Source organism: Trichechus manatus, unplaced genomic scaffold, assembly GCF_000243295.1.
Source record: "Trichechus manatus latirostris isolate Lorelei unplaced genomic scaffold, TriManLat1.0 scaffold00061, whole genome shotgun sequence".
In the NCBI taxonomy this organism is placed as follows: domain Eukaryota; kingdom Metazoa; phylum Chordata; class Mammalia; order Sirenia; family Trichechidae; genus Trichechus; species Trichechus manatus.
Window position 1 is genome coordinate 5,367,430 of NW_004443997.1, and position 12,349 is coordinate 5,379,778.

Below are 12,349 nucleotides of genomic sequence, written 5' to 3' on the forward strand. Positions count from 1 at the left end.
TTTTTGTTTAGTAACTTGCCTGGTAAATCTGTGGGGTCTGTTTCCCCCATGCTATGTGGTTGTTGATGTCTCTGCCTCCTACTACCCCCCCTTTTTAAAAATTTTTAAGCCTGGCTTCTTAGGGATCACCTTGTGTCTGCCTAATTTAGCAGTCAGCCAATGATTGGTAAGAGGTTGTAGTCAAACACCTTGAGTCAATAAAGCTTCCACCATCTGTGTGTTTGTTCACAGTTCAGGCAGTTTTCGAAGTCTGCCCAAGGTTTTACTTTTCATTGGATTCTCTTGCACCTTCTCTACAGGTTCACCCAGGCTTATAGCCAGCCAGGAATATGTGGATAACTTGAGCCTTCTGCAGTCTATCCTGCATAGATACATGGACAGCTTACTGACACCCACAATGGCAGTCTCATTTCCTGAATCTCCCTGTTTAATTTCTAGCAAGTTTGATGGTCCATTGCTTGCCCCAACTAGGACTGCAACCTGAGGCTAGCTGAGCTGCTTGTCTCCTCATTTATTTGTCAACCGAGATCATTACTGTTACTGACATTCCCACCAGAGCTGGACATGGGACTTTTCTACGCTCTGCTACAAATCAAGTTAGCTCCCTCTGGCAGCAAACCTGCTAGTTTTCACAGCTTGCCCACCCTGGTAGAACTGTCTCTTTAACAGTTTTGTCTGCTTTTATTATTGTTTTGATTCTTTTTTATAATTCCCATTTCTTTGCAGAAACTCTCCATCTTTTCATTGAATTCTTTGAACGTGTTGTTGTTATTAGGTGCCATCGAGTCAGTTCCAACTCATAGCAACCCTGTGTATAGCAGAATGAAACACTGCGCGGTCCTGCACCATCCTCACAAATCGTTGCTATGCTTGAACCCATTGTTGGAGCCGCTGTGTCAGTCTACCTCGTTGAGGGTCATCCCCTTTTTCTCTGACCCTCTACTTTATCAAGCATGAGGTGCTTCTCCAGGGACTGATCCCACCTAATAACATGTCCAAAGTACATGAGACAAAGTCGCACCATCCTTGCTTCTAAGGAGCATTCTCACTGTACTTCTTCCAAGACAGATTTGTTCATTCTTCTGGCAGTCCATGGTATATTCAGTATTCTTCCAACAGATGGTTGAGAGCAGAGAGTAATATAATCTGGTTTGTGTTTTAGAAGGATTGTTCTGGCTTCTGTGTGGGAAATAGATTGTTGGGTAGGAGGAAAGAGTGGAATAAGGAAACCCTGGGAGACCATTGCTATAGCACAGGCAATAAACTATTTTGGCTTTAATTAGGCTAATAGTGGTGGAATGAGATGTGAATAGATTTAGGACAAGATTTGCTTATGAAAAGGATACAGTGTATGTGGGAGGGAGGAGTCAGGATGGCTCTGAGGTCTATGGCCTGAACAACTGGGTACAATGATGGTACAGTTTTTGAGATGGAGAGCCCTGTAGGAGAAGCATATTTTTCATGGAAATTGATATACAAAGCAAATATAATTTGTCAAAAGACTGATACTGGTTCTAGTTTGACTCTTCCCACTGTTTAATTTGGGGCAAGTAACAATCTCCAAGTGCCCTGGTGGCACAGTGGTTAAGTGCTCATAGTCATTAGCCATCAAGAGAGATGCAAATCAAAACCACAATGAGATACCATTTCGTTCCCAGTAGGATGGCTAAAATAAAAAACAGGAAATAACAAATGTTGGCGAGGATGTGAGGAAATTGGAACCCTTAGCCATTGCTGGTGGGAGTGCAAAATGGTACAGGCATTGTGGAAAACAGTGTGGTGTTTCCTCAAAAAACTAAAAATAGAACTACCATATGACCCAACAATTCCCTGCTAGGTATATACCCAGAAGACTTAAAAGCAGAGACTCAAAAAGAGGCTTGTACACCAATCTTTACTGCAATACTATTCACAATAGCCAAAATGTGGAAACAGCCTAACTGTCTATCAACAGATGAATGGATAAACAAAATGTGGTACATACATACACTGGAAGTACTACTCAGGCAGCAGGAGACATGAAGTCTTGATACATGTATGGGTGGAGCTTGAAGACATGCTGAGTGAAATAAACCAATCACAAAAGAACAAATATTGTATGACCTCACCTATAAAAAGATAAGAAAAGGCAAATGTACAGAGACCAAAGTTTATTAGTGGTTACCAGGGTGGGAGGGAAGGAGGAAAGAGGGGTTGCTGGTGTTGGAAAAAATCGCATTGATTAAGGGTAAAGTTGCACGCCCAGTTGCTGTAATTGCAACTCCCCTGAAGTTCCGAGAGTTCTCCATTTTGCTAAATCAAAAAAATTCCTCCTCAGTCTTTGTCCTTGACTTACCCTTCATGGTTTACCATCATGTACTATTGAAATTTTCTCTTCCCCTGACTTCCATGATCCTATCATGCTGCCTTCCATATAGGATATGCACAAAAAATGTTTCTTGAATTTGAATAGCGCTATCCTTATTGCTCCCCTCAGCTGCCCAACTATTGGTTTGAGACCATAAAAATATATTTGTTTGCTCCTTTAAATTGTCACCTTCATTTAAAGCTGTACAAGCCAGGAGGAAGATCATAAAATATAGAATAAAAGGTTTATAAATTTTATTGGCTATTTCCCACTAGGCTTTCACATTTCTAAGTACAGTGGAAAAAAACCATACCAAATCCAACTAGATTCCAAGCAAAGCCTAGATTTCAGGAGTCCTTACATTTGCCATCTCTTGGCTGAGTTTTGCTAGACTTCCTATATTACTTAAAGCTGACACCTGTCTCTCCTTACTCTTTCCAGCTGCTCAGAAAAAAATAGCATAATTACACATCTAATTAGTATGTTTCAAAAGATTTTAACGAACCTGCAGGAGAGCATTAGAGAGAGAAACAAAAAACTAACTGGGGTGGAGGGGAGCAGGGCGGGGAACGACAGTAATAGAAAAGGACCGTTCTGATGAGCAGATAGACCCAAGAATTACAGTATGATGCTGGCTAAGAATGTCTTAGACAGTTTAGTACTGGCAAGACCATATTTGAAATTCTGTTCCATCAGGAGCCATGGACAAAAGATAACAGATTTGAAATACATCTAAAAAGAAGATATACTTTATGTTCAGTATTTTTTAAAAGCTGCTATATGAAAAGGAAGGCGCCCTAGTGATGCAGTGGTTAAAGCACTTGGCTACTAACCCAAAGGTCAGCTGTTCAAACCCAGCAGCCACTCCTCCAGAGAAAGATGTGGCAGTCTATTTCCATTAAGGTTTCAGCCTTGGAAACCCTATGGAGCAGTTCTACTTTGTCCTGTAGGGTCACTATGAGTCAGAATCGTCTTGATGGCAATGGGTTTGGTTTTGTGTTTATATAAAAAGGAATAAATAACTGTAGAGTAACTACTACCTTTTTTAAGGCAAGCACCTATTCGGGCTTTCTTTAATGATGAGGGCAGTTTATTTGCTCATACTCAGAGCTACTCTAGGAAGACAATGACGTCAGGTTAATAAGACTGCTTCAGAGATACTAATAAGAACTATACTTTGCATGATTGTGTTACCCTTCATACTCAGTGCGTATAATTGTAAAGTTAGACCTGGTTAACCAAAACAAGTCTTGATGTCGTTCACAAATGTAATGATGTTCTAATGGTGTGCAGTGCGTTCATTTTTTGAATTGCTCTTTTTGCTACCTTATAACCCTCTGTCCTACTTTAAAACATCACATACAGATATAGAATTTATTAGATAATTTAGGGAATGATTTTGTGTGTTATGCACTACATGAACAAGTATCTTTACGTATTTATATTTAACAGGATGCATCAATTTATTTTTAAATGTTTTTAAATTTATAAAAAGCTAGAAGCACATATTTAGCTTAAAGCCAAGTTCAACCATATAGTGTTGACCTTGGTCAAGTGAATTCTTTCACTGTGCCTGCTTTCAGTATTAGGGTGATCAGAAAACATGGTACTCATAAAGTAAGATAAAAAATGCCAATCTTCCCCTTTTCTCTCCTTCACAGTATCCTCAGTTATAAAAGTTCAAGTGGATGATGCAAGTATAGTTTCGAATAAACTAATATGTTCTCAGTTCCATTTGGCTTCCTAAAATTGTATATTTTTGCTCTGCCCTATGCAAAAGGATTTTAGATCATTTACTAAGTTTTACAAATTGTAGTGAGATAAGGTAAATTGAAACAGGGCCAAAGAAAAGACAAGGGTTGAGTGGATACAAATTAAAGCCAAAAATAAGTCAAAAAATGTGTACCATAATGGCCAATACCCTTACTAGTGGTGGTCCCCAAATACCACAGTAAGCTTTCTAACAACCAACTTAAAAAAAAAAAAATTTGTTCAGGAAAATTGCAAAGGTCCCAAAGACCCTCTAATAAAGGATGCAGCATTGAGTTTCACAGCATTTCATAGTAGGCATTCAAATGTTTGTTAAATGAATTACAGTACCTTTTAACATAACTGGTAGCATTGCACCAAAATGCATTTCAGTAAAAGCAATTTTGCCAAAATGGAGGTTCACAGTGGGCAGCAAAAAGCTGTGGTCCATATGCCCAGCTTATAGCTGAACTGGTATGGTCCGCAGTTACATTTTAGAAGATCTGGAGAAGTGCATGGACTGTGAGTTCTTCAACTGGTTACTCCTGAATATTGCTCTCTTAATAAATGTCAGTAGCAGTGAGCACAACATACCATGTTGGCACATGAATAAGACCTTAGTCAGTGTCTTAACATTTCCCACAGTGCATTTGTATTTGTATTTTTATCAGAGCCAAGAAGCCTAACAAGGCCTGCATACCATGTTTTCCCTTGCCCTGAGGCAAGCAGTGAAAATTCTCAAAGGTAGGCCTAGGATTCTCCTCAGAAAATAATTTTTAATTCAGTCTAGTACGTATGGATTATACCTCAACATAAAGAAAACAAAAATCCTCACAACTGGACCAATAAGCAACATCAGGAGAAAATATTGAAGTTGTCAAGGATTTTCTTTTACTTGCGTCCACAATCAACACCCATGGAAGCAGCATCCAAGAAATCAAACAATGTATTGCGGCGTGCAAATCTGCTGCAAAAGACCTCTTTAAAGTGTTAAAAAGCAAAGATGTCACTTTGAGGATTAAAGTGTGCCTGACCCAAGCCATGGTCTTTTCAATCACCTCATATTCATGCGAAAGCTGGACAATGAATAAGGAAGACCAAAGAATTGATGCCTTTGAATTATGGTTTTCGTGAAGAGTGTTGAATATACCATGGACTTCCAGAACGACGAACAAATCTGTCTTGGAAGAAGTACAGCTGAATACTCCTTAGAAGCAAGGATGGCGAGACTTCGTCTCATATACTGTGGACATGTTATCAGGAGGAACCAGTCCCTGGAGAAGGACATCATACTTGGTCAGCAAAAAAGAGGAAGACCCTTAGTAAGATGAATTGACACAGTGGCTGCAACAGTGGGCTCAAACATAGCAACGATTGTGAGGATGGTACAGGACCGGGCAGTGTTTTGTTCTGTTATACATAGGATCACTATGAATTGAAACTGACTCGATGGCACCTAACAACAACAACATATCAAGTTCATCTAAAAATGATACCACATCAAGTTAATTCAAGGAGAAATGCTGTGCAGCTATGTAAAAGAGAGAGAGAGAAAGAGGGAAAAATAGTATGTACTGATGTGGAAAGATGTCCTTGAGATTCTGTTGAATGAAAAAATAATTTGCAAAGTAGCGTATATGATAATCCTCATTTGTTAAAAAGACAAATATATACCAAATGTGTATATCTCTGGAGATAAGGATTATGGGAATCTGTTGTTTTGTTCTGTTCTCTATTGTTTAACAGTCGCGTATATTACTTTTATCAGAAAAAAATAGAAGTTTGTTTTGTTTTGTTGTGTTTTTAATGGAAGGGAGATAATACAGGCAAGACAGGGTAGTATAATGTAGTATACAAAATAAGAACCTTTGTTTCCTTGCTGTACAACTAGGATACTAGAGCATCCCTAAAAGGCAGGCTGATCATATAATTTACTGTCCAAACAAAGATACTAGAGTGTTTTTGAAAAGGGGAGCAATGTTAATCTCACCAGGACACCAGACATAAACTGGGATATGTGGTCACCCTACTCGTAGGGTTATTCTATGAATCAAATGAAATTTTGCCTGTGAAGCATCTAGCACAGTGTTTGACAGAGCTCAGTAAAGGTTAACAATTATCATTATTTTAACCCTCAGGAAATTTTCGGGTACTTAGAAAACTCTCTCTTCCTACCCTGATTCTTACTAGTATCTTGATGTTGATTCTGTGTGAGCATCAATAATTGGAAATTTGTTTACCTCCTGCAGCTTGACCCATAACCACTTCAGAGTCGATGAAAAGACAAGTAAAAATAGCAAGTAATATGCTATAATTTAGGTGGATTTTTCTACAGTGGTAAATGGCTGTCTGTGATGAAACAGCCATAGCTCACATCCTTCTTTGGGTCATTTAAACTTTGATTTCAGTAACCCAGACTTGCTGTTTGTTAAGAAAACAGACAGGATGGAATGCCTAATAGTACAAGATTATGATGGTGGTGGGGCAGCTTGAAAGGCAGGCTTCTGTGAAGATGGAACAGACTGTTCTAGGTCCAGCCAAGCAATTTCATGTCTGTGGAGTTAATAAAGTTGAACAAGTAAGTAAGGACAAAGGTCCACAATTCATAGTGGTCCCTGGATAGCTCTGGAAGCGAGTCTTCTACAAAGGCTTTATTTAAACAGCTGAAGTTTGCTGTCGCTGCACTGTGTGGGTAACTGTTGCTGAACCCCAGTCACACTGGCCTGGGATCTGCTAAACCCAGGCCCATTGATCTTGTTTTGTTAAACTGGAAGATACGAATCTTCCCAGTTTGAACTAATATCTGGGGCCCCACAACCTCATTTTTAACTCGACCGTTGTTTTGTATAATAGTAACTTACGCTCTCCTTTTAATGATCTGACAGAGTTTGATTTTAACTAAGTTTATTTGAGGCAGTGAGAAACCCAGAATTAACTTTAAATTACATAAGGACCAAAGAAGAGTACTTTCTTTCTCTTCGCTCTGCCTGAGTAGTACCTCATTAGCCCACCTAAAATTTTCTTGTCCCTGCAGTAGTGTCTTGTCGAAGTAGGTTCTAAGAAAATGGAACAGCTAAAACTGGTTTCACGTTAGCCACAACCTGTGATAAATTTGAAAAGAGAAGAAATCCTTCCCTCAGAATAAGCAGGATAGAGTTTTGAATAGTCCTCAGTGAATCCTGCACTACTCTGAACACTCACGTTCATTCACCCCATCTGAAGATGGGTTAAACCACAGAGGTGCTGGCTAACTTTCCAATCCAACAGGAAGGCATAGAAGTTAACAATCGTAGTAGCTAGCCACCAGGATAGAGATGTGGATAAAGGTTCCCAGTATGAACTAATATCTGCTGTCACCAGATTCTGAGAGTAGGCATAACCAGTGTAGTAGTTCCACTCATAAGTAAATTTGAAAACAACTCAATTGAAATTAATCAATTGAAATTAATAACATGTCTTTTCCAAAGTCTGCCCCCAGGGGAAAAGCAGTCTCCATGTTCCAGTGACTGCAGACAGGTTCTCATGAAATACATCACCAGTCCTAGAGTTTAGATCCCCACAAATGATTAGCTCTGCCATGAGAAACATGAATTAAAGTTTAAAAGACCATAGAAATGAAACCATGTACTGAAAACTACCATAGTTGTCTTGGCAGGGAAATATGTGCAAAACAGATTTATCTAGTTATTAGTTATGGAACTAATCAAAATTGACAGGAAGCAGTTTCTGTCTTAGGAGCCGGTCACTGTAACAGTTCCTCTAGGTTTGACTGAGATGGAGCTGCTAGTGTACTTTTTAGTCTCTGCTAAAGTGTCTTTCTCTGATGACTGGAGAGATATAAGACCCCAGACATTAAATATGAACAGATGAATGTTCTAAAATCCATTTCTTTTTTATTTAAAAAAAAGAAAGCCAACACATCAGAATTCTGACCATATGAAGATTCCAGTTTCTCCACTTCTCACCAGCACTTGTTATTGCCTGACTTTTTTATTGTAGCCATCCTAGTGGGTGTGAATTGGTATTTCATTAAGGTCTTGATTTGTATTTTCCTGATGACTGATGATGCTGAGCATCTTTTCATGTGCTTATTGGCCATTTGCATGTCTTCTTTGGAGAAATATGAACATAGTCAGGTACTTTACCCAATTTTTAATTGAGTTATTTGTCTTTTTATTATTGAGTTCTTTGTATATTCTAGATACAAGTACCTTATCAGATATATGATTTGCAGATATTTTTTCCCATCTTGTGAGTTGTCTTTTCATTTTTTTCGTAGCGTCCTTTGAAACATGGAAGTTTTTAATTTTGATGAAGTCACATTTATCTGTTTTTTTCTTTTGTTGCTTGTATTTTTGGCATCATATCTAAGAATCCATTGCCAAGTCCAAGCCCATGAAGATTTTTTTCTTCTAAGAGTTTTATAGCTTTAAACCAAAAAAAGAAAAAGAAAAAAACCCTTTGCCATCGAGTCGTTTCTAACTCATAGCGACTGTATAGGACAGAGTAGAACTGCCCCATAGGACTTCCAGGGAGCAGCTGGTGGATTCGAACTGCCGACCTTTTTGGTTAGCAGCTGTAGGTCTTAACCACTGCGCCATCAGGGCTCTGGCTTTATAGCTTTAGCTTTTAAATTATTTAAGTTAATTAAAATTAAACTTACAATTCAATTCCTTAGTCACACTAGCCACATTTTGGGTGCTCATGTGACTAGTGTCTACCACAGTGGTCACTGCAGATACAGAACAGTTCCATCATCACAGGAAGTTCTTTTGGACACACAAACCCCTTCTTTGAAGGAACATACCAGTAGAAAATGGGCTAAGGATTTAAACAGGGAGTTCACAAAGAAAAATCAAATGGACAGACTCACATACACACAATTGTTCAGTAATCAAAGAATTGTAAATTCAAACAGAGATACCATTTTTAGCCCTTCGCCCAATCAGATTAACAGTGACAGCTTCCTTCAGGACTTGACTCAGAAGGCAGTCAGTGAGGCCTTCTCTGCTCACCCTAAAATTTCAAGCCCTGACCCTTCCATTTCCTGCTGGTTTTCATTAGCACTTCCATTAATATGCCATGTATTTAACTTATTTTTCTTGTTTATTGTTGGTCTGCCCCCTTTAAATGTAAAAACTTGAGAGCCTGTTTTGCTCACTCTTTACTCTCTATTTAGTATGCCTCCCCAGTACCTAGAACAGTCCCAGATATAGCAGAAACTCAGATTGTTGTGGTTGAATCAGAGTTGGCAACGTGTAGAGAAACAAGTACTCTCATGTGCTATCAGAGAGAGTAAATTGGCACAACCTTTCTGGCAGCAGTTTTATGTAAAAGTCTCAAAATTATGCTTGCCCTTTGACCCAGCATCTCTCCTTCTAGGTGTTTATTATAAGGAAGTAATTAATAATGTGCTCAGAGCTACAGCTGGAAGATTCAGCCATAATGGAATGCTTATCTGCAGTCAGGAAAACTCTTGCACGGACATATTGGAAAGAATATAGATGGTTTTATTTTGGTTTTAAATATGGTAACAAAGAACTATTTTGCAGAGTTGTTCCAAAGAGATCTTCCTTTCTTTCCTAATGCCTTAGCGTTTTAAAATATTGCCTCATTACTGACTTGTCTGACCTACTTCTTTCTTAAGCAGAACTATAACTTACCTAGAAATTTCTTTCCACAGGTCCCTTAATATGGACTTTGAAAATCAAGATAAGGAGAAAGACAACAACAGTTCTTCTGGGTCTTTTAATGGCAACAGCACCAATAATAGTAAGACATTTTATGCCACTTAACTTTTACACATGTACTTGTCTTAATTTGATTCTTTCTGTATCCTCAGTTAATAATTTATTGACTTCAAGGATTTATATTTATTTTCTTAAAGATAAGCAGAATAGATTAGTATCTGTCAGCTTATGACTTCATTAAGTATTTTGGTGGGGTTGATAGAGTTTTGTAGGTGTTAATCATCAATTCATTCAGTGACTTAAAAGTTAGCTACTTGAAGTACTTCTAAAACTAAGTATTATGATTATCTCTCCTGATATTTAGGGCATTATAAGGATACTTGCTTTATAAAAAATAGAAGTGTGTTATACGGCAAATATTCAGCAGCAGCATTCATAATAGCTTGCCTTTTGTAAAACAATGCAAATGTCCATAAACTAGTGAATGGATAAACAAAATACTGTATATCCATACAATGGAATGCTGTTCAGCAGTGAAAAGAATGAAGTGCCGATACATGCTATAGCATGGTTGAACCTCAAAACATTATGCTAAGTGAAAGAAGCTGAAAGAAGCCTGACACAAAAGCTCACATATTAAATGGTTCCATTTATATGAAATTTCCAAAAAGGCAAATTTTATAGAGACAAAAAGGTGATTAGTGGTTGTCTGGGGCTAGGGGTGGGAAGGAACATTAACTATAAGCGGGCATGAGGGAGTTTATTGGGTTGATGAAAATGTTCTTTACTCAAAAAAAAAAAAAAAACACATTGATTTGTGTACGTAAAATGGGTTAATTTTACAGTATATAAATTATACCTGAATAGAGTTATAGGAAATTGGTGGTGCTTATTATGGAAAGAGAAGTGAATTAGAAATAAGGAGACTTGATTTTACAATATTAAGAGATTTATACTGGGTACCTACCATGTGCTTGGCATTCTCTTCAATATTTTGAAAGTTGCATAAGTACAAGGACTAGTACCCAAGCTGTCATATAGGCAGCATGGCCAAAATACTTTCCAAGGTTTTAGAGAATGCAGAGACAGAGATGGAAACCCTGGTGGTGTAGTGGTTAAGAGCCATGGCTGCTAACCAAAAGGTTGGTAGTTCAAATTCACCAGGCGCTCCTTGGAAACACTATCGGGCAGTTATCCTCTGTCCTTTAGGGTCACTATGAGTTGGAATCAACTCAACAGCAATGAGTCATGGGTTTTTAAGACAGAGATGGCAAGTACCACTTTCCTCCTGTATTTGAGGCAGGTACTTCTTCTCACTGAGTCTCACCATAGCCTCAGAATCCTTTTGAATAAGCAGCTACTAACAATGAATCAGAGTAAGCTCTGGAGATCATTTTGACATTCATGTACACATGTACAAAGAGAGTAAAGAGAAAGGCAAGTTGCAAGTGAGCAACAGTGGGTCAAGTAAGGGACTTTTCTGGAGAAGATGAGTTTGACTCGAAACAATGAACTTGGGTTGGTGGAGAGGAAGCCATGCAGGTGGGAAGAGTACATAAAAACAGGAACAGAGGGGAGAATGAGCATGACTTACATAACAGGGTAAAGTCAGCAGCCTGATATGGAGGAAATACCAGGGATCTAATATGAGGTATGGAGCCCTGGTGGCGCAGTGGTTATGAGCTTGGCTGCTAACCATAAGGTTGGCAGTTCGAATCCACCAGCTGCTCCTTGGAAACCCTTTGGGGCAGTTCTGCTCTGTCTTATAGGGTCACTGTGAGTTGGAAGCGACTCAACAGCAACAGGTTAACATAAGGTTGGAGTCCCAGGGTGTGGTGCCAGCGGTTCACATGCTCAGCTGCTAACTGAAAGGTTGGATGTTCAGGTCCACCCAGAGGTGCCTCAAAAAAGGCCTGGTGATCTTCTTCTAAAAAATCAGAAAACCTATGGAACACAGTTTCACTCTGACGTACATGAGGTCACCATGAGTCAGAGTTGACTCAACAGCAACTGGTTTTGTTTTTCTGAATATTAGGTTAGATACACTGATAGAGATAATATTGGTGGAGATAACTTAATTTCTACTTCAGTGTCTCTAGTTATTATTATACCCGGTCAACCAAATTACACTTCGCCGGTTTTCACCCAGTTACATGTGTTTCACTGTCAACCAGTAGTACAGAGTAGGAATGATAAATACAGTAAGCAGAATCATTTAAATATGATGTCTTTCAAAACTTACGACACAGATCCTTGTATGAGGTAAAATACCATATGAATAACTTAATAAGAACCAGGCAAAAACCCAGTGTCAGAATCTGATTTTCAGATCAAATTATTATATAACAGTTTGCCTTCTATGAACATTTTAAGCCAAATCATTTTATACTCTTAAAAAATCTCTTTAAAGTTCTGTTTGTAAACTATATACAAATGATGTGCTTAAACCAGATTATAAATCTGTTGTTCATTGCATCACATCTAGCTCAGAAACCTAAGAGAAATCTATAGTCTATGTCTAAGCACAGTGTTATTCTCAAATAAATTAATGGTGATGTCAGTC

At 38.4% G+C, this 12,349-nt stretch overlaps 1 protein-coding gene across 2 annotated transcripts in view; it reads left to right on the forward strand.

Annotated features, from left to right (window-relative positions):
- SPPL3 (signal peptide peptidase like 3) overlaps positions 1-12,349 on the forward strand; it is a 172,359-nt gene that overhangs the window by 132,246 nt on the left and 27,764 nt on the right. For both annotated transcript variants that reach the window (XM_004379006.3, XM_023733742.1), the window contains exon 3: positions 9,780-9,868. In XM_004379006.3, the coding sequence (XP_004379063.1) occupies positions 9,780-9,868 (89 nt within the window). The remainder of the gene's footprint in view (positions 1-9,779; positions 9,869-12,349) is intronic.